A 22,608-nucleotide genomic window follows, 5' to 3' on the forward strand; every position below is an offset into this window, starting at 1 on the left:
TAGGTGGCCGCTCGAGAGCGAGGTGTCCAGGGGAGAGAATCCACCCACAGTCTTCCATCTCTGATCCTTAAGTGTCAACAGAGCAAAATTGTCTGCTCCACCCGCCCTTCCTCCACCTCTGCTGCATAGGCTTGGCGAACTCGCCGCTGTGCAGCAAAGAGGGGGCAGCCTTGAGTCATCTTAGACTGCCTCCTGCCCCTGCACTGGCTGGGCGACCTTGGAGGAGTGAGTCAACCTCCTGTGAGTCAGCTGCTCTGGGAACCTCGCCCTGTGCAGGTGAAGAAACAAAGATCATGGCTCTAGGCAGCATTTGGGATGGTGGATGGATGGATAGATGGATGGTGGATGGATGGATGGATGGATGGACGGACGGACAGACAGGTGGATGGGATGGATGGATGGGTGGATGGATGAATGGGATGGATGGACGGACGGACAAACGGATGGATGGACAGATGGACACACTGGAGAGATTGGTTGGTAGGTGGGTGGGCAGGCAGAAGTGATACACAGATAAATACGTCATTCCTCCATCGACATATGTGCATGTCCACCGTTTTATTGACTGCAAGGGCCATGAGACCTACTGTGCGCGGTGCAGGGAATCGTGCCTGCGTTTTTACATGCCTGAGTTCTGGTGAGGCAGGAAGGGTCACCCCCACTTTATAATGCAGAAGCTAACATATGTGTCAGGAGTACTCAGGGTTATATGGCTGCTATGTGCCGAATCAGGAGGCTCATTCCACAGGGTCTGACTCTTCTCCCCTAACCAGTGGGGCTGCCAGACGCTGAGATGGACTCTTACTGCATTCAGTCCGTATTTTGATGTACAATGTAGGCTTGTTCTGATCTATAAGGAGGCTCCAGGCCAGGGAGACTGAGTAACCCTTCCCAAGACATTACAGTAAGCAAGACTCAGAGCTAGGATTTGAACTGGGGTCCTCCGATACCAGCACTCTTGTTTCTACCCCAGGAACACAAGTCCAGCCTGAAACAAAGGCTGAGCAAACACCAGAGGAGGAAACATCATGCCCGGAGCACTTTAGCAATAAAGCTATAAATTAAAAGAAATGCATCCAAGCTGTAAATTTTATAGAGATGGAAAATTAATTATCATAATGACTTCCATACTTCTTTTAGGCAATGCTGCCTGCTGGGGACTGGGGATGCTCTAGTGACTACAGAATTAACTCTTTCGTTCATTCACTTCACTCATTCATTCCCTTGGGGATTCTTCACAGCACCTGTTCGGTGTATGTCAGGAGATAGCTCGCCAGCAAGGTTGAGACGGAGGAGCAGGCAGGCTGCAGAGTGAATAGGTATTGCGCCCCCTCCCTCCCCGCAGTGTCCTTCCCTCCCATCATTCATCTTAAACTACCAGTCCTAGAAGTAAACTCAGAGAGCCTGCAAATGGGTTGAGCACCCTCCATCCAGACAGGTGCCTGATTGGTGGCTTTGTTCTCTTGACACGCCCCCCATGAAAAGACTGAATGGGCCTTTTGCCTGCTGCTAGGTGCACCGCAGCCCAGCCCTGGTTTTACAGTCCCCACCCGGAGACTCCTGTCTGGGACAGATGGCAGACAGTGCCGTCTCAGTGGTGTCTGAGGGAGGGCCCAGAAGTTATTGGTTTGTGACAGTTCTCCTTTGAGATGCTGGATTGGAGCCAGGCACGATGGCACAGGCCTGTAGTCCCAGCAGCAAGGAGGCTGAGCGGGAGGACGTGAGCAAGGCCAGCATAAGCTATGTAGTGAGTTCCAGGATAGCCTGAGCTATGTAGTGAGTTCCAGGATAGCCTGAGCTATGTAGTGAGTTCCAGGATAGCCTGAGCTATGTAGTGAGTTCCAGGATAGCCTGAGCTATGTAGTGAGGTCCTGGATAGCCTGAGCTATATAGTGAGTTCCAGGATAGCCTGAGCTATGTAGTGAGAGTCTGTCTCCGGAAGGGTGAGGGACACGGAGATGTTACTCATTTGTTTCAGTGCCAGCCTTAGAAGCTTGAAGGCCTGAGTTCAACCCCCTAGAACGATGAAAAAAAAGAAGATGTGTATAATTTCAGCACTAGGAAGGCAGAAAAGCATCCTGGGACTTACCAATCAGTCAGTCTAACCTACTGAGTGAGTCTCAACTTAGTGAAATCCTACCTCAACAACAACAACCACAAAAGCAAAGTGGGCGGCACCCGGGGAATGACGGCCAAAGTTGTCGTCTGGCCTTCATGTGCGTGTGCACCTGTGAACACACACATGCAACTGCCTGCACACACATAAGATGCATGCACTGTATGCACACACACACGGGGAGAGAGAAAGAGACCCTATGCTGAGGGACATGGCAGGCCCACTGTCTTACCCTCTGCTCTGTCACTGTGAAGCGACACCATAACCAAGGCAATTATCACAAGAGAAAGCCTTTAACTGGGGGCACGCTTGTGGTTTCAGAGGTTCAGTTATTGTCATCATGGAGGAGAGCATGACAGCATGCAGGCACGCACTGGAGTGACAGCTGAGGACTACATCCTGATCCATAGGTAGAGCAGGGTGGGGCCGGGCTGGGCCTGGCAGGGGCTTTTGAAACCTCAGAGCCTACCTCCAGTGAGAGACTTCCTCCTACAAGGCCACACCTCCTCATCCCTCTAAGGCTTTTGGGTGACTAAGCATTCAAATCTATGAGGGGCCATTCTCCTTGACAGCACCACAGACAGCGCTGGACCTGGCTGTATCTGCAGGTGTCTACATGGCGGGAAGTATCTGATCTTCTTAAAGAATCTACAAAGGCCTCTTTGCAGATTGTCACCCAGAACCAGCTCTGGGGTTTGATGCAAGGCCTGTCAGTGTCACATGGGTGTCATGGTGACATATCCTCTCAGCTCTTCATGACTCTGATGACTGTTGTGGGCCACCTTCCTCCCCACTGCCATTCATTTCCCTGAGTGACCTTGTTCTTTTGCCTTGCAGCCTCTGTAAGGGTCGGACTCTCTACTCTGTGGTGAGGGATGCCAAGATTGTCCTGGATGTCAACAAAACCAGGCAGATCGCACAAGAAATTGTGAAGGTACCATGAGTTCTGGGACCCCTACCTGGGCCTTACAGAGACCCAGCCTCCTCTGGAAGTCCTGTCACAGGATCCTAAGACCCAGGGTCTGGGTTTAGACCACTAGTCTGGACCTTAAAGACATTAGTTTTAGCCCAAAAAAATACCAGGTGGTATGTACAATGAATCTGTCAAGTGCAAGCCTGAGAAATTACTGCCTCAAACTTTGTTTTCTGGCTGGTACTGCATGGTCATGATACCTGGGTACAGGCAGAGGCCAGTGGGTACAGAAAGTCACTCAGTTCCTTGGGAAGTGTATCAGAAACTTCTGGGTCACTCTGCTAGAAGCAGCTGAAAGGAGGGGAGTTGGGGCACAGCAGCCCAGTTCATGATGACAGGAATCTGAATCAGAGATGGTTCACAGGAGTTCAGGAGGCAAAAAGTGAGACCGGAAATGGCCAGGGTTAACGTTCCCCCAAAGGCCTGCCCCCAGTGACCTACTTTCTCCAGTAGGCTCCACCTCTCAAGACCTTCTAAAGCAGTACCACCGATTAGGTACCAAACATTCAAAATATACATCAATGCAGGACATTTAAGATTCAAATCATCACCATTAGGAACTGGTATACTCGAGTCCTGGAATTCCCTTGTAATCTTGTCTCTCCGCTGCCTGGGATACGTGGAGCTATTGTCTTAGATGAAGATGTCCTGAGTGTCCCGACAGGTGCCTCATTGGTGTGTTGTGCTCAGGCTTCAGTTCCAATCAGAAGTGGTAGGAGTGATCCGTGGAAATAATAAAGACACGGCAATCACTCGCCAAGGCCAAAAGATGTGAAAACCACCTCTAAATCGCTGGTAGATGTCCCTGTGTGTTCTTGATGTGGGGTCGTGAAATGCCTCCTAAGTATCTCAGGTCCTTCCACAGGGTGGTGGGCCGGGTAACACAGACAGCAAGGCCCCTTCATAAAAGAAATGAGGGAAAATGACTGGTGGATTCCTTTTTCTGGTATCCCTAGCCTTGATGGTGTCCCCACTCGTTCCCCCTGGGGCAGTTCCTTTATTCTTCAGGAAGCAGAGTGGTTCTGTGGAGATGGCTTTGCAGAGGTCTGTGGGGGATAGTGGCCTTGTGACTCACAGAGCCTTTGTCCCCTGAGCTCCATGGTGGGGGGGACCCTGTACTCTGCCACTCTTGAGGATCCAAGGGAAGGCGACAAGGAAGTACTGGGTCATCTCTAATGCGTCCTCATCTCCTCATCTCTTACAGGGCATGGGCTACCTCCATGCCAAGGGCATCCTTCACAAGGACCTCAAATCAAAGAATGTTTTCTATGACAACGGTAAAGTGGTCATCACGGACTTTGGGCTCTTCAGCATTTCTGGGGTACTACAGGCTGGCAGGTAAGAGGTGACAGAGGGGACCAGAGGGATTCTTGATAAGTGACCGTCAAGGGGTAGAAGCTCATCCCAAATGTCTTGAGTGACTTTATCTGTGAGCTCACAGGTGTTAAGATTGTGGCTAGGCTGCCATGCCAGCAGGGGGTCACCAAGTCCCTCTCTATTCCCATGACCTTAGTGTCTTTCTCGCTTGTCCTGAAAGTGACACCTTTGAGTTTGTGGCATGAGATCTAACACAACCCCGACTCTCACAAGCTCTTGCCCTGGGCTTGAGGACTCTCCTCCTTGCCTATGGGGCTTCCCTAGGGAATGGGTCAGCCAAGCCCTAAGCTCCAAGCTGTCGTAGTAATTAACTTTAGCCTAGCAACCAAACACAGCTGATAGTAAGTGCTTTTAGGTCAGACTACCTGGGCCATGTGGGGGCCCACCCATTCTTTTTTTTTTTTTAAATTTATTTATTTATTAAGGATTTCTGCCTCGTCCCCACAACCGCTTCCCATTTCCCTCCCCCTCCCCCGATCAAGTCCCCCCCCCTCATCTGCTCGAAGAGCAATCAGGGTTCCCTGACCTGTGGGAAGCCCAAGGACTGCCCACCAATATCCAGGTCTCGTAAGGTGAGCATTCAAACTGCCTAGGCTCCCACAAAGCCAGTACGTGCAGTAGGATCAATTCTTAACTGTGACTGTGACCAAGACCAGCAGTACCTCTGAACTCGAGTTTTTGTGTTTGAAAACGCCTCAGTTGGACGGTCCTTATGAAGATAAAACACGAGGATACAGGACAAGCATCCCGCACAGGACCCTGAGTGGCATCAAACATGGGGCAAATAGCTGGACTGCTGTGGTGTAATTAGCACTCATTTCCATACACCTCCCCAGGATCACCCAGGGAACGATTAACCATCTTTAAGTAATTAACTCTCAGAGGCCACTCGCCCTGGAGCCAGCCGCGTTGAGTCAGCCATGCGAGAAACAGCTTGATCCCGAATAAATAGTCTGTAACTCGGAAGGTCTGCTCTCGTGGATTTTGATTTGGAGAGTGTGCTGTGTCCACACGCAGGGCACACATATCTCAAACCCCTGCGTCAAATAACGAATGGCCTCTCTCACGGGGAGACAGCGCTGAGACTTCTCTCGTGTTTACGTTTCTGCATTTCTGGAGAGCCACTGATTTCTTTGAGGGACATCCTCCTGACTTCCTGAAGGACTTTATCCCTTCTGTGAGCTACCTTTGAATTTGAGTCAGAGTGCTTGAAACTCAACAAAACATGGCATAAGCTGTTTCTGAGCAGCCTTGGTTACTGTCTTCAGGTGTCATCCCCCCATCCAAACTGGATGTCCCCAGTTTCTAGAGCTATCTGTGGCATTAGATAAGTCAAGGCAAACAAACAGATAGTGTAATAGATACCTGGAGAGCGCTAGTCCGTGAAGGAGCTGGGGGATCAAGACTGGGTAGGACTCCTTTGCTCGGTCCCACAGCAGTCCCAAGGTCCCTGGCTTGCCACAGAGAATCATATTCACCTTGTTTGCCAGGACCAGGTCAGAGCAGGCTTAGGGACACAATTGGTGATGTCACTGCAAATCCAAGTATTTACATGGGTCTCATGGAGGCTGAGTAAGTATTAACTTGATTTTGGGCTGGTCAGAAATCTCTCGCTCCTGGTGACCAGCAATGTTAGTGAGTTCCTCATGGTGAACAAAATACCAAACATAGACTCACAGCTTGAGGGAGGAAAGATTTAGCATGGCTCATAGATTCTTGGATTCAGCATGGCTTCTTGATTCCATGGACTTTGGCAGGCATCATGGAAGCAGGGCCCATGTAGAAGAGGAAGTTCTTCACCTCATGGCTGACAGGAAGTGGATAGTGAGGGACAAGAAGTAGCCAGGGACAAGACACCCTTAGAGAATCACACCACCCTGTGACTGACTTCCTCCAGCTATGCTCTGTCCAGCTGAACCTCCCGAATAGAACCACTAGCTGGGGACTGAGCCCCCAAGTGAGCCTTTGGGGACCACTTCACAATTAAAATGTAACACCTATCTATATCTGCTGGCTGTCCTCGCTGTGAAAGGCAAGGGCAGGAGTCTATGACTATATTCCCTACTCGGTTGTATTGCTGAGGCCAGGGAGTTGAACTTACAGGCAGCTGTACATCCTTCTCAGGAGTGAGGCCTAAGATCCCCAGTCTGTGCCTCCATCGAGCCCGCCAAGACATGGCCACTGAGAGGTTCATAGGGCAGTCACCAACTGGGGTTACCATAACAAGGTAGTGGGGTGTGGGGGTGCTGATGCAGCGCACCAGTAATATTTTATCTAGTTCTGGGGCTTCAGGGTCAAGGCCCGGCTGACCCTTTCTGCAGAGAGTTTTGTTCCAGGCTTATAGATGACCCTCTTCTAACTATGTCCTTGCATGGTCTCTCAGGTAGATGTGGGAGGGGAAGAGAAAAGCTGGGAGGAGAGAATGAAGGAGTGGAAAAAGTGACAAAATTCTCACGTCTGGCCTGCTTCCATGCTGGCTTGTTCTGTGTCTACTTGACACAGCTGGACTCGTCAGAGAGAAGGGAGCCTCAGCTGAGAAAATGTCTCCATAAGATGGGCTATAGGCACACCTATAGGGGATTGTCTTAATTAGTAATTGTTGGGGGAGGGCCCAGCCCACTGTGGGTGGGGCCATCCCTGGGCTGTGGTTCTGGGTTCTTTAAAAAAGCAGGCTGAGCCAGCCTTGGGAACAAGCCAGTAAGCAGCACCCTCCATGGCCTCTGCATCAGCTCCTGCCTCCAGGTTCCTGCCCTGCTTGAGTTCCTGTCCTGACTTCCTTTGATGATGAACAGTGACAGGAAGTATAAGTGAACTCTTTCCTCCCCACATTGCTTTTGGTCATGGCTTTTCATCACAGCCATAGTAAACCTGACCAGGACAGAAATTGGTGCCATTTTCTGAGGAATGTGAAGTAGGGTCCCACCCTGAGGTAACCTCAGGCCTTTCTTTAACTCTTTTATCTCCTTGACCACAGGACTTGGTTCCATTACATGCCCTAGTGCTCCTTTTCTCCTCAGACTGTCCACTTTGAGGTTCTCCCTGTCCAGCTTGCTCCTTTTCATTGTAGAGCTGCTAGATATCTCAAAGCCATTAATCCAAAACCCTTCGATTTAGCCCAGGCAGATTTTTAGGAGGACTAAAAGTAACCACATGCCTTGCCAGACTGTTGCAATGATAGTCTCCAGTCCAGTGGCTGGTATCCTTCCCCTCCAGAACTGGTTGAGCTGGGCTCCCACAGGTCAAGCCTCCTTCAGCACTGTCTTCCATGCTCCTACTAGGATGGCTCATTAGCCCCTCTTAGCACGCCCAACCACTCTCTAGTTCCAAAGTCCTCCATGTTCCTCCAACACACAGCACGGTCAGGCCTGACAGCAATACCACAGTCCTTGTCTGTCCTAGTCGCTGTTCTACTGCTGTGAAGAGACACCATGATCAAGGTGACTCTTACAAAAGAAAGCGTTTGGTTGAGGGCTTGCTTACAGTTTCAGAGGCTTAGTCTTTTATCACCATGGCAGGGAGCATGGTGGTACACGTGGCATTGGAGAAGTAGCTGAGCTACATCCTGATCTACAGCTGCCTGCAGCAAGACACTGAGCCTGGTGTGAGCTTTTGAAACCTCAAAGTCCACCCCCAGTGACACACTTTCTCTAACAAGGCCACACCTCCTGATCCTGCTAGTCCTTTAAATAGTTCCACTCCCTAGTGACTAGACCTTCAGATATATGAGTCTGTGGAGGCCATTCCTATTCAAACCAGCAGTTTCTAAGTATGACAGTCCCATTGCTTAGGGCCGTGGATTTAGGCCTTGTTTCATCTTAATTATCTCTCTAAAACTCCCATCTTTATCATACATATATATTTATTATATATGTATATATACTATTTTATTATATATGTAAAACTGTCATACAGTAGAGTGTGTGTGTGCATGTGTGTGTATGTCTATCTATGTATATATACATGCTAGTAAGATGGCCAAGCCTAATGGCCTGAGTTTAGCCCCTGGGATCCACATGATAGAAAAAGAGAACCAACTGCCACAAGATGCTGTCTGACTTACACACACACTCCCACAAATAAATTAATAAATGTAATCTCAAAAGTTTAAAAGTTAGCATGTAAGACAGAATAAATTACTGGCGTATATCCATTGCACCAAATGATGGTTTTTGTATGGTATTTACTCACCTTTGTATCGTGAGCTTTGCCCAGTTAGCTGCCTCCTCACTTCTTTTGGTGTCTCCCTTCTTTCTGGCCCATTCTCTCTCCCCAGTAGACCCTCCTTCTGCTTCTATGTCATATAAACTAAATCCTGAGCCCACAAGTCCTGCCTTTAGTGACGGTGACATTGAGAGTCCAGATTTTAGCATGAGAATCTGGGGGACAATCCCAGTCCATAACACTGCAAGATAGATGATAGGGACTGAGCTCACTGCGCATGTGCCTGACCCTGTAGAGCGGGTGGAGCTGTGGTAACGGGCCTGCAGACAGGGAAGTAACATCCTTGAAATAACAGTCCCAGGATGTCAGACTCCCCAAGGCTGCTGTTTCCCAGAACACACCACTGGACTGGAAGCGAAGAGGTAGCCGTGGAGATCCTCACAAACAGCTGCTCTGCCACCCTCACGACAAAGTGTCGTTTAAGATGCCAGCCCTACCGTGCCAGCCCCAAACAACCTGTTATTAATCATAATAATAACCATAATGAGGATGATTTGGACTCGTCATTGGTGGGCCCGCTGCCATGGGAACGGGACACCCTGGGGTGTATGCACCAGGGCCCGACTCCTAACCCTCTCCCAGCCAGGTGCCTACCCCAGCCCCGGGCTAATGGCACTTATGTGTCTGCCACACCCTCCCCTGTCCCAGAGGTTCCCAGCTTGTCGGTCCCTGTGAGGAGTGGCCTTGTCTGGGAAAGGTTGGCTAACCCCCACTAAGTTCCTCATTGTGCAGTAAGTAGACTTCCCTACTTTGGCCTCAGTCCTCCAGATAAACAGATATGCATATGGGATGTAGTGTCAAGTAATTCCTATCCAGTAGTCATATGGCCCTGGCAGTAGACATAGCCCTAAACTGGACACTTTCATGTTGCTGTAGCCATCTGAGGTACAAATGAATGTGCCCTTTTGGCAGATGGAAAAATAGAGACCAGAGTGTGCCCGAGGCCTCACAGCTAACAAGCAGCAAATGAGTCTTTACGTCCTTAAATGTCAGTGGGTGTTCTTGATCCCAGGAGAAAGATGCCATCAACTCTGCCAACCTCAGGGTTTGCTAAAGTGTCTGGGCCCTGTGTACCAGCAGAGGACATAAACTACCACGTTGTTTATTCCCGGTAGAGGAGACGTTCTCGACCCCGGAATCCAGGCCGTTCTCTTCTCTAATGTGTATTAAATGAAAAACTTTTCCTTCTCATGGGTATGGAGGCATTCCTCCTAGCTACAGCTAGGGTTGTGTGTGTGTGTGCACGCATGTGCGTGTGCATGCATGCGTGTGCGTGCATATGTGTGTGTGCATGTGTGTGCGCATGTGTGCACACATGTGCTTGTGTGTGTGTGCACGCACGTGCGTGTGTGTCTGTGTGCATGTACATGTGTGTGTGCATGTGTGTGTTCCCAGCAACTACTGTGTAGATGCCAGGGATGCCACAAAACATGGTACAAACACAGAATAGCCCAACCTGACATAACACCGAGGATGAAAAGCCCCAAGTTAGAATAGATTTCACAGTGGCCACTGACTGTGTCTGGCTCCTGGTGTAGAAATCTAGGCAGTGGACAGATGGCCCCGATGTTGGATGGAGAGGCACCCCAGGAGAGCCCCCACACACAGTGAGGGCGGAAGCTCAGTGATCCCCCATCTCAGCCTCCTCCCTTCAGCCCCTGTCTAGGGATCTCTCAATACCTGTGTTTATCCAGATGGATGGTGTGTACCCTCTGGAAAATAAGAATGACTTGGAGAACTGCAGGTCTAGCATTTCTCTAGCTTCCTTCACCTACATAGGAAATGCGTCAGCAGTGGAACCCTGAACCCCCAAACTCCTGCCACCTCATTAGGACTTCTTTCCTTTAGGCCCAGGGTTTCTGAGAGTGTAAGCTGTGAGCGGATTTTAAGGAGAGAACGGACAAGCACTCTCTGTCTTCATTTTAATGTGCATTGGAAAAATACTAGTTTCTATTTATAACTGTGCTAAAAGTCACTTATTAAAATATATTTAAGTTTCTTTTTAAAAAAATTGGTTTTAGTAAATCATTATCTAGATCTGGGCCACTGGCCAGACAGATGTATCTATGCAGATTTAACTTTAATTAAAGTGGAATCAGGGTCTGTGAGATGGCTCAGTGGGTACATGCACTTGCTACCAAGCCTCACGACCTGAGTTTGATCCCTGTGGCTGTCATGCTAGAGGAGATAATGACTCCCAAAAGTCATCCTCTGACCAACAACCACATAAGTTCTGTGGTGTGTGTGTGTGTATGTGTGTGTGTGTGTGTGTGTGTGTGTGTGTGTGTGAGAGAGAGAGAGAGAGAGAGAGAGAGAGAGAGAGACTAAATATAGTTAAAAAAATCAAAGTGGGATTAAATTTAGAGTTCAGTCCCTGGGGCTGGTGAGATGGGTCAGCAAATAAATGTGGCCTAAAGACCCAAGTTCAGTCCGTAGGACGTGGAAGAAGGAAACCAGTTTCTGCAGATTGTCCTCTGACTTCTAGGCATAGCTCAAGAGCACACAAACTCTCTATGTGTCTGTCTGTATGTCTCTGTGTATGTATGTATGTATGTATGTATCTATCTATCTATCTATCTATCTATCAGCCCTTTGGTCATAGTGTCCACCTTTAAAGAGCGAGACAGTCACAGAAATTGGTGGCTGGCACATTTGAGAGACAAGATAGAAAAACGCCATCCCTGAAGATGTTCAGACATGGGGGAAGTCATGATGGGGAGGGTCTGACTGAGTGCCCTAGAAGGACCAGCGCACACACCTCATAGAGCTGGGAAGCCCGCCTGGAAGAGCTGTAGGATGCAGCCAGCCCAGTTCCCCCAGAGACTGTCTGGGAAATCTTGTCCTGCTGTCAACCGTGAAGTACCTGTCTCTTACTCATGCCCCTTGGCTAACAGCCCCTTCTCCTAGTCTTTGCTATGCCAGACTTTGTTGACTCCCAATGGGAAGCCTTACCCCCTCTGAAGAGTGGTTGGGGCAGGGAGGGAAGGTGGAGGGAGCAGGAGGAGGGAAGGGAGTGGGAACTGGGATTGGTTTGTAAAATGAGAAAAGATTGTTTTTTAAAAAAAAAAAATTAAAAAAAAATACAAAAAAAAGAAGGAAAGAAAGAAGGAAAGAAAGAAAGAAAGAAAGAGAGAAAGAGAGAAAGAGAGAGAAAGAAAGCTTTATGCAAGGGCCACTTAGTCATCTGTCCCCAGGGGAGGACTCTGATCTGCTGCAAGGTGTTGGAGCAACCTTGCTTTCCTCCTCCTCTGGCCTTTACCCCGGGAACAGCGGCAGATATACATAAGGACAGTGACAGCATTTACCCACAGATACTCAGTGCACTCTTGTTTCTAATGGGGGAAAGTACAGAGCCCGCCTACCAGAATCCGTGTTCAAACACAGGGTACATGTTGCCTTCCTATGCACTGCTGTATCTTGGTTTCTAGAACCCTCCTAAGGTCACCTCCATGGGTTCTGACCTAGCTTTCCCTCTGGCTAGGATATTCCTTTTGTTCCCATGGTGGGGTTCTCTGCCACATAAAGCTTGTCTCAAATGTGTCCTCAGCCTGGACACGTGCCTCTGTTGTGATTCTTTGTGTGATGTTTGCCACTGTGTGGCCTTTTTCCTGTTTGCATCATCCTCAGTGGCTTTTTTCCCCTGTCAGTCTTGTTCACAATTGCAGATCCGGTGCCAGGAATCTACTAGAATGGACTATTTGGGGGACTTGAGGCATTAAACTTTGAGATCTTGCATAGTTCCTGACTTAGGGTTTCTTTTGCTGCAATCAAACACCATGACCAAAGAGCAAGTTGGGGAGGAAAGGGTTTATTTGGCTTGCACTTCCTAATCACTGTTTATCACTGAAGGAAGTCAGGGCAGGAACTCAAGCAGGGCAGGAGCCTGGAGGCAGGAGTTGATGCAGAGGCCATGGAGGGGCACTGCTTACTGGCTTGCTCCTTATGGCTTGCTCAGCCTGCTTTTATAGTACCTGGGACCAGCAGCTTAAGGATGGCACCACCCAACATGGCCTGGGCCCTCCCCCATTGATCACTAAATGAGAAAATGCCCTACAGCTGAATCTCCTGGAGGCATTTTCTCGATTGAGGCTCCTTCCTCTCTGATGGCTCTAGCCTGTGTGAAGTTGACGCACAAAACTACCCAGCACAGCTCCTCTAGAGGCAACCTTAGACTGCAGAGCACAACGTGTAGGAACAAGAATGGACAGTATCCAGCGAAGATGAGCAAGAGGTCCCAGAGACTGTGGACCCGAGGGTGGCTTGGGCTGGTTTCCATCATTTCTTTCCCTGCACCTCGGTCTGGCTCTCAGCCTCATATGAAGGGCCAGGGAATGCCCAGGGAGGAGGGTAGGGAATCGGAACCTGGGGTCACTGCTACAAAACAAGGCTCTCCGGGGCTTTGCCTCTGCAGGCGAGAAGATAAGCTGCGTATCCAGAATGGCTGGCTGTGTCACCTGGCCCCAGAGATCATCCGCCAGCTGTCCCCTGACACAGAAGAGGACAAGCTCCCCTTCTCCAAGCACTCAGATGTCTTTGCGCTCGGGTAAGTGGGCCGCACCCCGGCCTTTGACCTCCACAGTGTGGGTAGAGCCACTACCTAGTGTCACCTTTGGAAGAGTCAGGGCACATGTTGGTAAGGGCAAGGTGGTGGGATTTATGGATGAATTTGGGAGACCTGGGGATGTAGTAGAAAGAATGACTGTTGCACACTCGTATGCCTGGTTTCAGTTATGAGACCATGGCAAGTTTCCCTACTCATTCACTGTTCTTTCATTCCTTCATTTGTTCATTGTATACCAACTCATTGTTGCAGTGTTCATTGTGTATCGCATGCCCGTGAGCCACTTCCAAGGTGGCTGCCCATGATCATTCCACTGTGGAAAGCCGTCTACCCTGCTACGTGGAGGCGCTCCAGTGAGCTCCCAACATGGCAGCTAAGAGCCTTGTTGCAGATATGAGCTGAGCCTGAGCGTTAGACAGCATCGCTCCCGCCATGTTGTTTTTTTAAGTTTTCTTTTTGAATGATGTATTTACATGTAACAAGATACTTTGACAGGTGTGTACTTTACATAATGATGGAAACCCAGGCAATACACACCTCTGTATGCAACTTTCATTGAGTTCAGAAGGGTTCACAAGTATCCTGAGTAGGAGCGGCTACAGTTCCGTGGAATGTGCAGTCTCCTTCTGACATATGCGCCCTGTAGGCAAGCCGCTAAGTGTAGATGGCCCTCAAGGACAGGAGATAGAATCTCTGCTGTTTTCAGGAAGGAAGGAGCTTCAGAACTGTTTTGACTGCTGCTTTTCCAGCTCCTGGGACTGAGACCCAGGGACTTGTGTGTGCCAGGCTAGTGCTAAGCTTCTGAGCTGCCTTGGCCTCAATGCTCACTCCACTCCGCCTTGTGGAGAGATGCTGCACTTGGGATGAAGGCAGGACTCTGGGGGTAAAAAAGAATGCAGGTACCAGCCTGGGAGGCGAGGGAGAGCCTCCAGCAGGAAGTGACTGGAAGCTGGAGTCGGAGATTAGATACAGGGAGACAGGTACTCCAGAGGGAAGGTAAGTCATCTACAATGGAGGACTATGTAGCCATGGGGAAGGTACTGATGGATAAAGATTCAGGTTGGGAATAGGGCTTGGGTGAGACACTAAGGAAGAAAGCAGTGTCCAGCCTTTGTAGACTTAATGGTGGCATGAAGGAGTTTTATCTTCAAGGCACTAGGGAGCCATGGGTGGCCACGGACCGGCTCAGGGGAGCCACTCAGACCGTGGGAGAAGCAGGGTCCTGGTAACAGGAAGGCACAAGTTCGGCGAATGACAGACAGACACAACACACAAGAGAGTGGTTGGAATCTGCTGCGATTTTACTGAATTCATGTTTTCATTAATATAGTATTCAAACAAAGAACAAATCAGAAAGTCATGTGTCATTGGTTGGCACAGTATGAAAGCTTCTTTTAGTCACATCAGCAATATTTAAGAAAAGTACATTATCAGGAACAGGTGTTAGACATAAAGCATCCTTAGAAGAGGAAATCTTGTCCTTGGGACTGTAAACCTCAGACAAGTGGTTTCATCTTATGAATAGAAATTTTCTGTCTCATTATCGCTATCATGGCCCTTCCTCTTCCTAACCCTTTATTTCATCTAGTGACCAAATATACCTACCTAATCAGTTCTCTGCACCTGCTGAAATATACGTTTTAGTACCTTCTTATGCAGCAGACATCATGGGGGTTAGGATTTAGCAAGCCTATTCATAAGTTCAAAGTATAATATAACAGTCTTTGTCCATCAACATTAACCCATCTATTCCCTTGTTCATCATACACCCTGTGTATGACAAAGGTTCTGCTGTAGTCTTATACATTCCCATACTGTACTTTCCTATCCCAGAGCTGTTTCTGAAGAGATGATCCTTGTCTTGTATATATATATATATAGAATATCATTATTATAAAAGAGATTGTGCAAAGCTCATATCCCGCATAGCCAGCTAATCGAGAAACCCGTCTATGCCTCAGCTGTGGCTAATACCAGGCTGTCTGCCATTGACCTCCAGGAAGCCTAGTCCCATGGGACACATAGCTCCCGTCCGGCATAATGACATATGTCATGTCACACAGATGACACTGGAGTTGGTGTGGCAATGGGTGATTATAAAATAGGTTAGTGGGGTGACTGTCACAGGAGCCCCAGTTCAACCAGATCACTCTGGCTACTCTGCCAGAGTGGAGAAGGGCTTGGTGAAGGCTGAGTTTCCATGAATCAGAAGCTATGGGTACAGGCTCAAAATAAAGAGGCCTTTACAGGGTATAAATGCTGGGGCTTAGTGAAGGGGTCCCAAGAAAGCTGCCATCGGCATGTAGAAAGACAGTGGTATTCTCCATGGTAGTAACCTTGGAAGCAAGGTGTGGTTGGGTTATACAAAAAGGTTGGGTATGTTCAAAAAAAATTTGAACAGCTTTGGAGATAATTAGCAGAGTTGGGCAAATCCACATCTGGAGTTGGAAAAGGAGGCATTTGTGAGTCAAGAAGTAGCATCTACAGCCGTAGGGAAGAATGAGAAGCCCTCAGAAGCATAGGAGGATGGAAAGAGACCATGGCATAGATGCAGGACGCCAGTCGGAGCGCTCAGAAGGTCCAACCAGGAGATGGGAATAATATACAGTATGGTGTGCTTATAACTAGCATGCAGGAGACTGTGGCAGGAAAACCACTTTGTTTGTAGGCTAGTCTGAGCTACAGATTAATAAATAATAATAATAAGCAGGGTCTAGGGAGGTGGTTCAATCAGTCAGTGTTTGTTATGCAATCATGAGGACTTGAGTTTGTAACCCCATTGACTGTGTCAAGAACTGGGTGGCTGGGTGCTGGGAAGGCAGACACAGGTGGGTCCCTAGAGCTTGATGGTGAATTAGTGATTCCAGGCCCAGTAAGAGACCCTGCCTCAAAATACTAAGGTGGCGAGAAATTGAGGCAAGATATCCAGCAAGCTCTCTGATCTCCATACATTTGAACATACTTGCGCATGTATATTTAGGTGAAATTTACATACACACAAGAGCACATATAACACATGCATATGCACACACCACTACCACCAGATGAGAAAAGGCAGCCAGGAAATAGCTGTCCCCATCCCATAAATAGCCATGAAGATCCGTAGCTGATTTATGGGATGGATTTGAAGAGTGGAGAGACACTGACCAAGGAAGCTGCAAGGTTGTAGATTTGTGCAATTAGACCTGTCATCCCTGAGGCGCATTAGAGAGGCAGTCAGCCTCCTGTAGAAAAGCACCCCACTGTGCTCTCACCGTGGGCCCCCGACTGTGCATTTTCAGAAGATCTCAATCCTCAGAGTCCATCATTTGAGCCCCTTGAGAAGCCATCACTTGGTCTAACTAGTTAATTCCCAAATCTTTATCTAGTTAGATATCATTATCTGGAACCAAATTACAGTAATTAAGTTGGTTTATTTTTATCGTGAATTTAACGAGAGAAAAAAATGTAATTAACAAAGTGTACTAGAGTAAGTAATTGGTTTCTCGCCACAGTTTTCATGTGTAACTTTCTTTTTTTTAACTCCTCAAAGCGAATCCTCCTCTTAAAAGTTGTGTTAGGAAGGAGGTTTTAATGAGCCTTTTATTGGTGACACTGTTGGATCGCGATGGACCCCGTGCTCTCGGACTCACGCCAATTAGAAGCATCCCGTTGCCAGGGAACCTCATGTTCAGGAGTGAGTTAGAGCATAAAGACGCTGGTGGAAATGTACTGAAGGCTGTGTTGAGCTTTTCTTGTGTGTGGTAGCGTACTGTCTTCCCAAACACCTTCTCAGGCGGGGGTGGGGCATGCTGGCCTGGATCGACCGGTGACAAGCTGTGCCACAACTGGTGGCAGAGCCCAGGTCCAGACCAGGGCCACCCTAATTCTGTGCTGTTCAGGGCAACACAGCAGCCCACAGACCTGGAAGTCAACCACACTCAAAGGCTTGCTTCTCTCTGTTGCAGATTAAGTTTAATAAAACCTCTGAAGAACAGGGGAGGTGGCTCAGTCCTAAGGATGTAGCATGCAAATGTGGGGGCCTGAATAAAAAGCTGGGTATGGTAGTGCATGCCTGTGATCCCAGCACTGGAAAAGAATAGACAGGTGGGTCCCTGGAGCTCAATAGCCAGTCTAGATGAACTGATGAGTTCCAGGCCAGCAAAAGACCTTGCCTTACAAAACAAGCTGGGTGGTAGTACACACCCTTAATCCCAGCACTCGGGAGCTATAAGTAAGCAGATTTCTGTGAGTTCAAAGCCAGTCTGGTCTGTATAGTAAGTTCGAGACCAGCCAGAGCTACATAGAGAGACCTTGTCTCAAGCAAACGAAGTGAACATACCTAAGAAATGACACCTGAAGTTGACCTCTGGCATCCACATGCATGTGCACATAGGCATGTAAGCACAGACACACATACACATGTGCTCACATGAACACATGTGCACAAGAAAGAGTGAAAAGCATCAGTGCACTGGAATAATTTCTTGGGCTCTGGATGGAGGAACTGGGGAGCGGACATGGTGAACAGCTGGTCAGGATGTTCTGAGTCTGTTGGTTTGTTGTGAAAGGCACACTCCCCGGTCAGTCCCTTCTTATCTGCAGGAGTCAGCTCCCCTAGGCAGGGATGGCCCACCAAGGCTAGCAAGCCGCTAGCTCATCAAAGCATTGGAATAAAGACACACTGAGCATTAGGCATGAGGCTTAGCACAGGGGGCTTGCTTAGCATGTACGAGGCTCTGGGTTCTCACACAGCAATTAAAAACCATACCAAACCCGAATTCCTCCGAAGACTGTCAATCAAACTGAGCTTCATGCTTCTACACTGAAGCCAGTGGTTGAGTGTGTTAACCGTACAGAACCTTAAGGCGTAACCACAATACGGGTGAGACGCTGGGTTCCAACCTGAGCAACAAAGAAAATAAAACACAGAAAAGATCTTTTTATTGTATTATTTATATATTTATTTTAACTTTAAAAATTGAGATTATAATATAATTACATCATTTCTCCCTTCCCTTTCCTCCCTCTAAACCCTCCCATGCAGCCTGCCTTAATGTCTTACAAATTTATAGCCTCTTTTTCCATTAATTATTATTCACACACACACACATACATATCCTTAAGTATAACCTGTTCAGCCTGTATAATGTCACTTGCATGTTTTCAGAGCTGACCATTTGGTAGTGGATTACCAACCGGTGTGCTCTTCCCCGGGGGAGACTATTTCTCCTGCTCTCTTTAGTTGCCTGTAGTTCTTTGTGTAGGGTTGAGGCCTCCTGGGCTTTCCCCTGTCCACTTTAACTGTTGCTGGTGCCCTTGTTCAGCTCAGGTTTGGTCAGCACACCCAGGGACTAGAGAGGTGGTTCCGTGAGTTGCAGGCCATCTGGGACTACATGGCTAAGAGTATTTGCTGCCCTTGTGGAAGTCTAAGGGTTACTTCCCAGCACACACCAGTCAGCTCACAACTGTGGCTCCGGTATATCTGACACCCTCTGCTGACCTCCATGGTGATGGGCATGTACCCCCCCCCCCCCGCCCATAACACTTCATTAAAAATAAAACAGAATTTGAAATAAAATAAACTTGCCTGTGAAGACTTGAGTTAACACCGTCCTTGGCCAGTCAAGAGAATGCCAGAGTGACTTTGTGTTCCTTAAAGAAAAACTCAGAGAAGCTGGGTGGCGGTAGTGCACGCCTTTAATCCCAGCACTTGGGAAACAGAGGCAGGCGGATCTCTGTGAGTTCAAAGCCAACCTGATCTACAAAGGGAGTTCCGGGACAGCCAGGGCTATACAGAGAACACCTGTCTCAGGAAAAGAGAGGGGGAAGGAAGCCCAGAGGTCTCCTTGTGGAAGAGGAAACATTTTTATTGTGATATTTCCTGAGATGAGAGACCTGCTTCTTAGAGAACACAGATATTTGGCCACAGTGACATGCAAGCCTCCCCAAAGTCACCTGCCACTATCCTCATCACTGATGGCACTTCATGTTGGCAATTATGTGCCATCCGGCCATCACCCTGTCCGCAGCCAAGCTCACCACTGGCACACTTTCTCCCTTAGTGCATTGTTGTGATTTATGGGATGTACAGCATGGCAAGTATCCGTGGAGTAATCCTAGCACTGTATCCAGATGCTTGGTGTCCCACATAGCTACCCTTCCGTGGGCATAGAGAAGGGGCGTGGCTTGCACCGCATCTTCCCACTGGTGTGGACTCAGGCCTATCTGCATCATGTCACAGTCTTTACATGTTTCTTTCTGTCCACACTGTGATTCATCCTCACCGTGAGAAGCTATGGGAGTCGGGGCTCCCCATCCCACTGCCCCTCATCGGCACATTGTTTGCTTTCCTGAGCCTTCCCCATCCATGCGTATGTGGTGATTTTTAAAGACCCGCACACACTCCTCATCCTGTTGTCCACACCTAGGGTGATCTACTGAGGATTTTTTCATGCTAGCAAAATGTCTTACAAATAGTCTCAAGATAATGCGGTGCTTTTTCATTTTAAGGAGTTGTTATAGTACATACATCTGCTGGTTACTACTGAGATGTTAGGCTATGTGTACCCTTTTCGGTATTTTATATAAGGCCATAGAGAGCAACCTCGTGAATAAAGTATTCAAATGCAGTTGTTTCCTAGAGTTGTGAGTAACAAGGTCAGAAATGGCCGCCACCTTGTGTTAAATGATTCAGGTAGAGTTGTATTCATCCTGGCCTCAGTAAAAGTATTCTGGGGCAACAAACCTAATGACTAACTTCAAGAGGGTTTTAGACATAACAGCAGCCCCTTGGGGAGAGACTGCAAAGGGAGTGACTAGCCAGGAGGCTACCACTGTTTGTACAGTGGGTGAAGAGGTGGGTACCTAGGTCACAAATGACACACCACAGCAATGCCTTATTAACTGTGTCCACTACCTGACAGCACCATCTGGTATGAGCTCCACGCCAGAGAGTGGCCATTCAAGACTCAACCAGCAGAGGCAATAATTTGGCAGATGGGTGCAGGCATGAAACCCAACCTCAGCCAGATTGGCATGGGAAAAGAAATCTCGGTAAGTCTCATGAGAGGCTGTGTCTGGGGGACAAGGAGAGAAGCAGACACAGTCCTGGGATTTCTTGGTCCTGTGTGTGACAGCTATAGAGGCTTTCTCAGAGAGTGACTTGCTTGGAGCTTTTAAGGCAAATTTAGGGCAAATTCTCAGCACTATGCCTGCAATTCCAGGTACGTGCCACCAGGGGTGCAGTAACACTTGGTCGCCTCCTGGAAATGGATTGCTGTTTCAGATAAAAATCAGCAAATACCTGGTTTGATATTTTTAAAAAAATAGTTATTAAAATATCACAAACAGGATTATCACTTATTTTTACTTACGTCCAACAATAGTATTAAACCATTGTCTAACTCAGAGTATGCTAGACAGACACCAAGAAACCTAATGACAAATGAGTACTCTTCCTCTTTAACACAATGGGGAGAATCCTCTCTTTTGGTCAGAAGACAGGTAAGTTGGGGAAGCAGTAGTTCCCTCAGGTGTTCAACATGACCACTTGCCCTCAGGCTCCTCTTCCTGGACAAGAATATGGTGAAAATTAGCCTCTCTCCTCTGTAACTTTGAGGGGCATCTGCTAATCGAATGGGATGTAGCTAGAGACTTTAGGATTTCCTTCTATCCCTCACTTTCAAGAAAAATGTCAAGAAACTCTGTTGATCTTCTATTGGTCTCCATATATCTCAGGCCCCCTTGCCACGAGCCTCCCTAGATTACTAGAATGGCTAATCAAGTAATGAGAAGGGGGAGCGAGAATGGGGGATAAAGTGAATGGGTGAGTAGCTAGATGGCAGAAGAAGAAAAATAAGTGAATGTATGAGGATTCATGCTTTGTGGACAGTAGCTAGATGGATAATTGGATGGAATCTTGTGTGGATGGGGAGTGATAGATATCTGGTGGTGAGTAGATGATAGATAGATAGATAGATAGATAGATAGATAGATAGATAGATGACAGATAGATGATAGATAGATAGATGATAGATAGATAGATAGATAGATAGATAGATAGATAGATAGATAGATGACAGATAGATGATAGATAGATGACAGATAGATGATTGATAGATAGATAGATAGATAGATAGATGATAGATAGATGATTGATAGATGATTGATAGATAGATGATAGATAGATAGATGATTGATAGATGATTGATAGATAGATGATAGATAGATAGATGATAGATAGATAATTGATAGATGATAGATAGATAGATAGATAGATAGATAGAAGATAGATAGAAGATAGATAGATAGATAGATAGATAGATAGATAGATAGATGAGAGAGTGGACAATTTATATGTGTATGAACGGATGGATGGTAAGTGAAGAAGCATGGGTTCATGTGGATGGATGGATGAATGGATGATGTATTTTGGTGAATGGATGGTGGTGTGGATGGGTGATGGATGAATGATAGTTACTAGATGAAGGATTAATGGTTGAGTTGATGTGGATGGATGTATAGATAGTAGACAGATTGATGGATGGATGGGTAGGATGGCTGTGTATATAGTGAGTAGGTGGGTGGTAGTTAATGAGTGGATGGATGGGTGGGTGGGTGGGATGTCTGTACATATGAGTGGGTAGGTGGTTGGTAGCTAACAACTGGATGATGGATAGATGGTTAGGTAGATGGGTGGATGGATGGATGAATGTGTAGATGGGTAGATGGGTGGGTGGGTGGGTGGGGGTAGTGACTACTGAGTAGATGGATGGATGCTGAGTAGGTGGATGGAAGGGTGAATAATGGAGGGATGTGAAGTAGGCAGAAGGGTGGACAGATGGCCAGCCCCAGAGCAATGCCCAGGTACTGAGGCTTAGATGAGGACTCAATAAAGTCCCTACTTAGGTCCATTCATGGCTCACTGGTTTCTTCTAGGACATCCTGCTCTTCTGCTGGGCCTTTGAACAGGAAGAGCGGCCCACCTTCACCAAGCTCATGGACATGCTAGAGAAACTGCCAAAGCGAAACCGCCGCCTGTCGCACCCCGGGCATTTCTGGAAGTCTGCAGAGTATGTGTTCTCCTCCATACCTCCCCCACTGCCTTACCCTTTGACCTTTTACCCTTTGATCTTTGTCCCCTTTTTGGTCTCCTCCTCCAACCCTTTCCTCAGCCATGCCACTCCACATACCCAGCACCCAAGTACCCCACTTCTCTACCAACATCTGTTTAGGGGAGCCCGTAATGGCACTCAAGTCTGCTTGTGACTGGCACAGTGACCTCTGACTTATTTCTTCCCGATGACAGATGATGTCTCAGTCTAAGCAGCTGTTGTGTGACTGGGGGCTCCTCTATGAAACCTGACTGGCAGGGCCCCT

At 47.9% G+C, this 22,608-nt stretch overlaps 1 protein-coding gene across 2 annotated transcripts in view; it reads left to right on the forward strand.

The window, feature by feature from the left end:
* The window catches only part of Ksr2 (kinase suppressor of ras 2), a 357,526-nt gene that overhangs the window by 324,989 nt on the left and 9,929 nt on the right, over window positions 1-22,608 (forward strand). For both annotated transcript variants that reach the window (XM_041648056.1, XM_041648057.1), the window contains exons 15-19: window positions 2,954-3,050; window positions 4,294-4,427; window positions 13,099-13,230; window positions 20,154-20,283; window positions 22,168-22,301. In XM_041648056.1, coding sequence (XP_041503990.1) covers window positions 2,954-3,050; window positions 4,294-4,427; window positions 13,099-13,230; window positions 20,154-20,283; window positions 22,168-22,301 — 627 coding nt within the window. The remainder of the gene's footprint in view (window positions 1-2,953; window positions 3,051-4,293; window positions 4,428-13,098; window positions 13,231-20,153; window positions 20,284-22,167; window positions 22,302-22,608) is intronic.

Source organism: Microtus oregoni, unplaced genomic scaffold, assembly GCF_018167655.1.
Source record: "Microtus oregoni isolate MIOR12 unplaced genomic scaffold, Mior012 000003F_ref0000135, whole genome shotgun sequence".
Lineage (NCBI taxonomy): Eukaryota > Metazoa > Chordata > Mammalia > Rodentia > Cricetidae > Microtus > Microtus oregoni.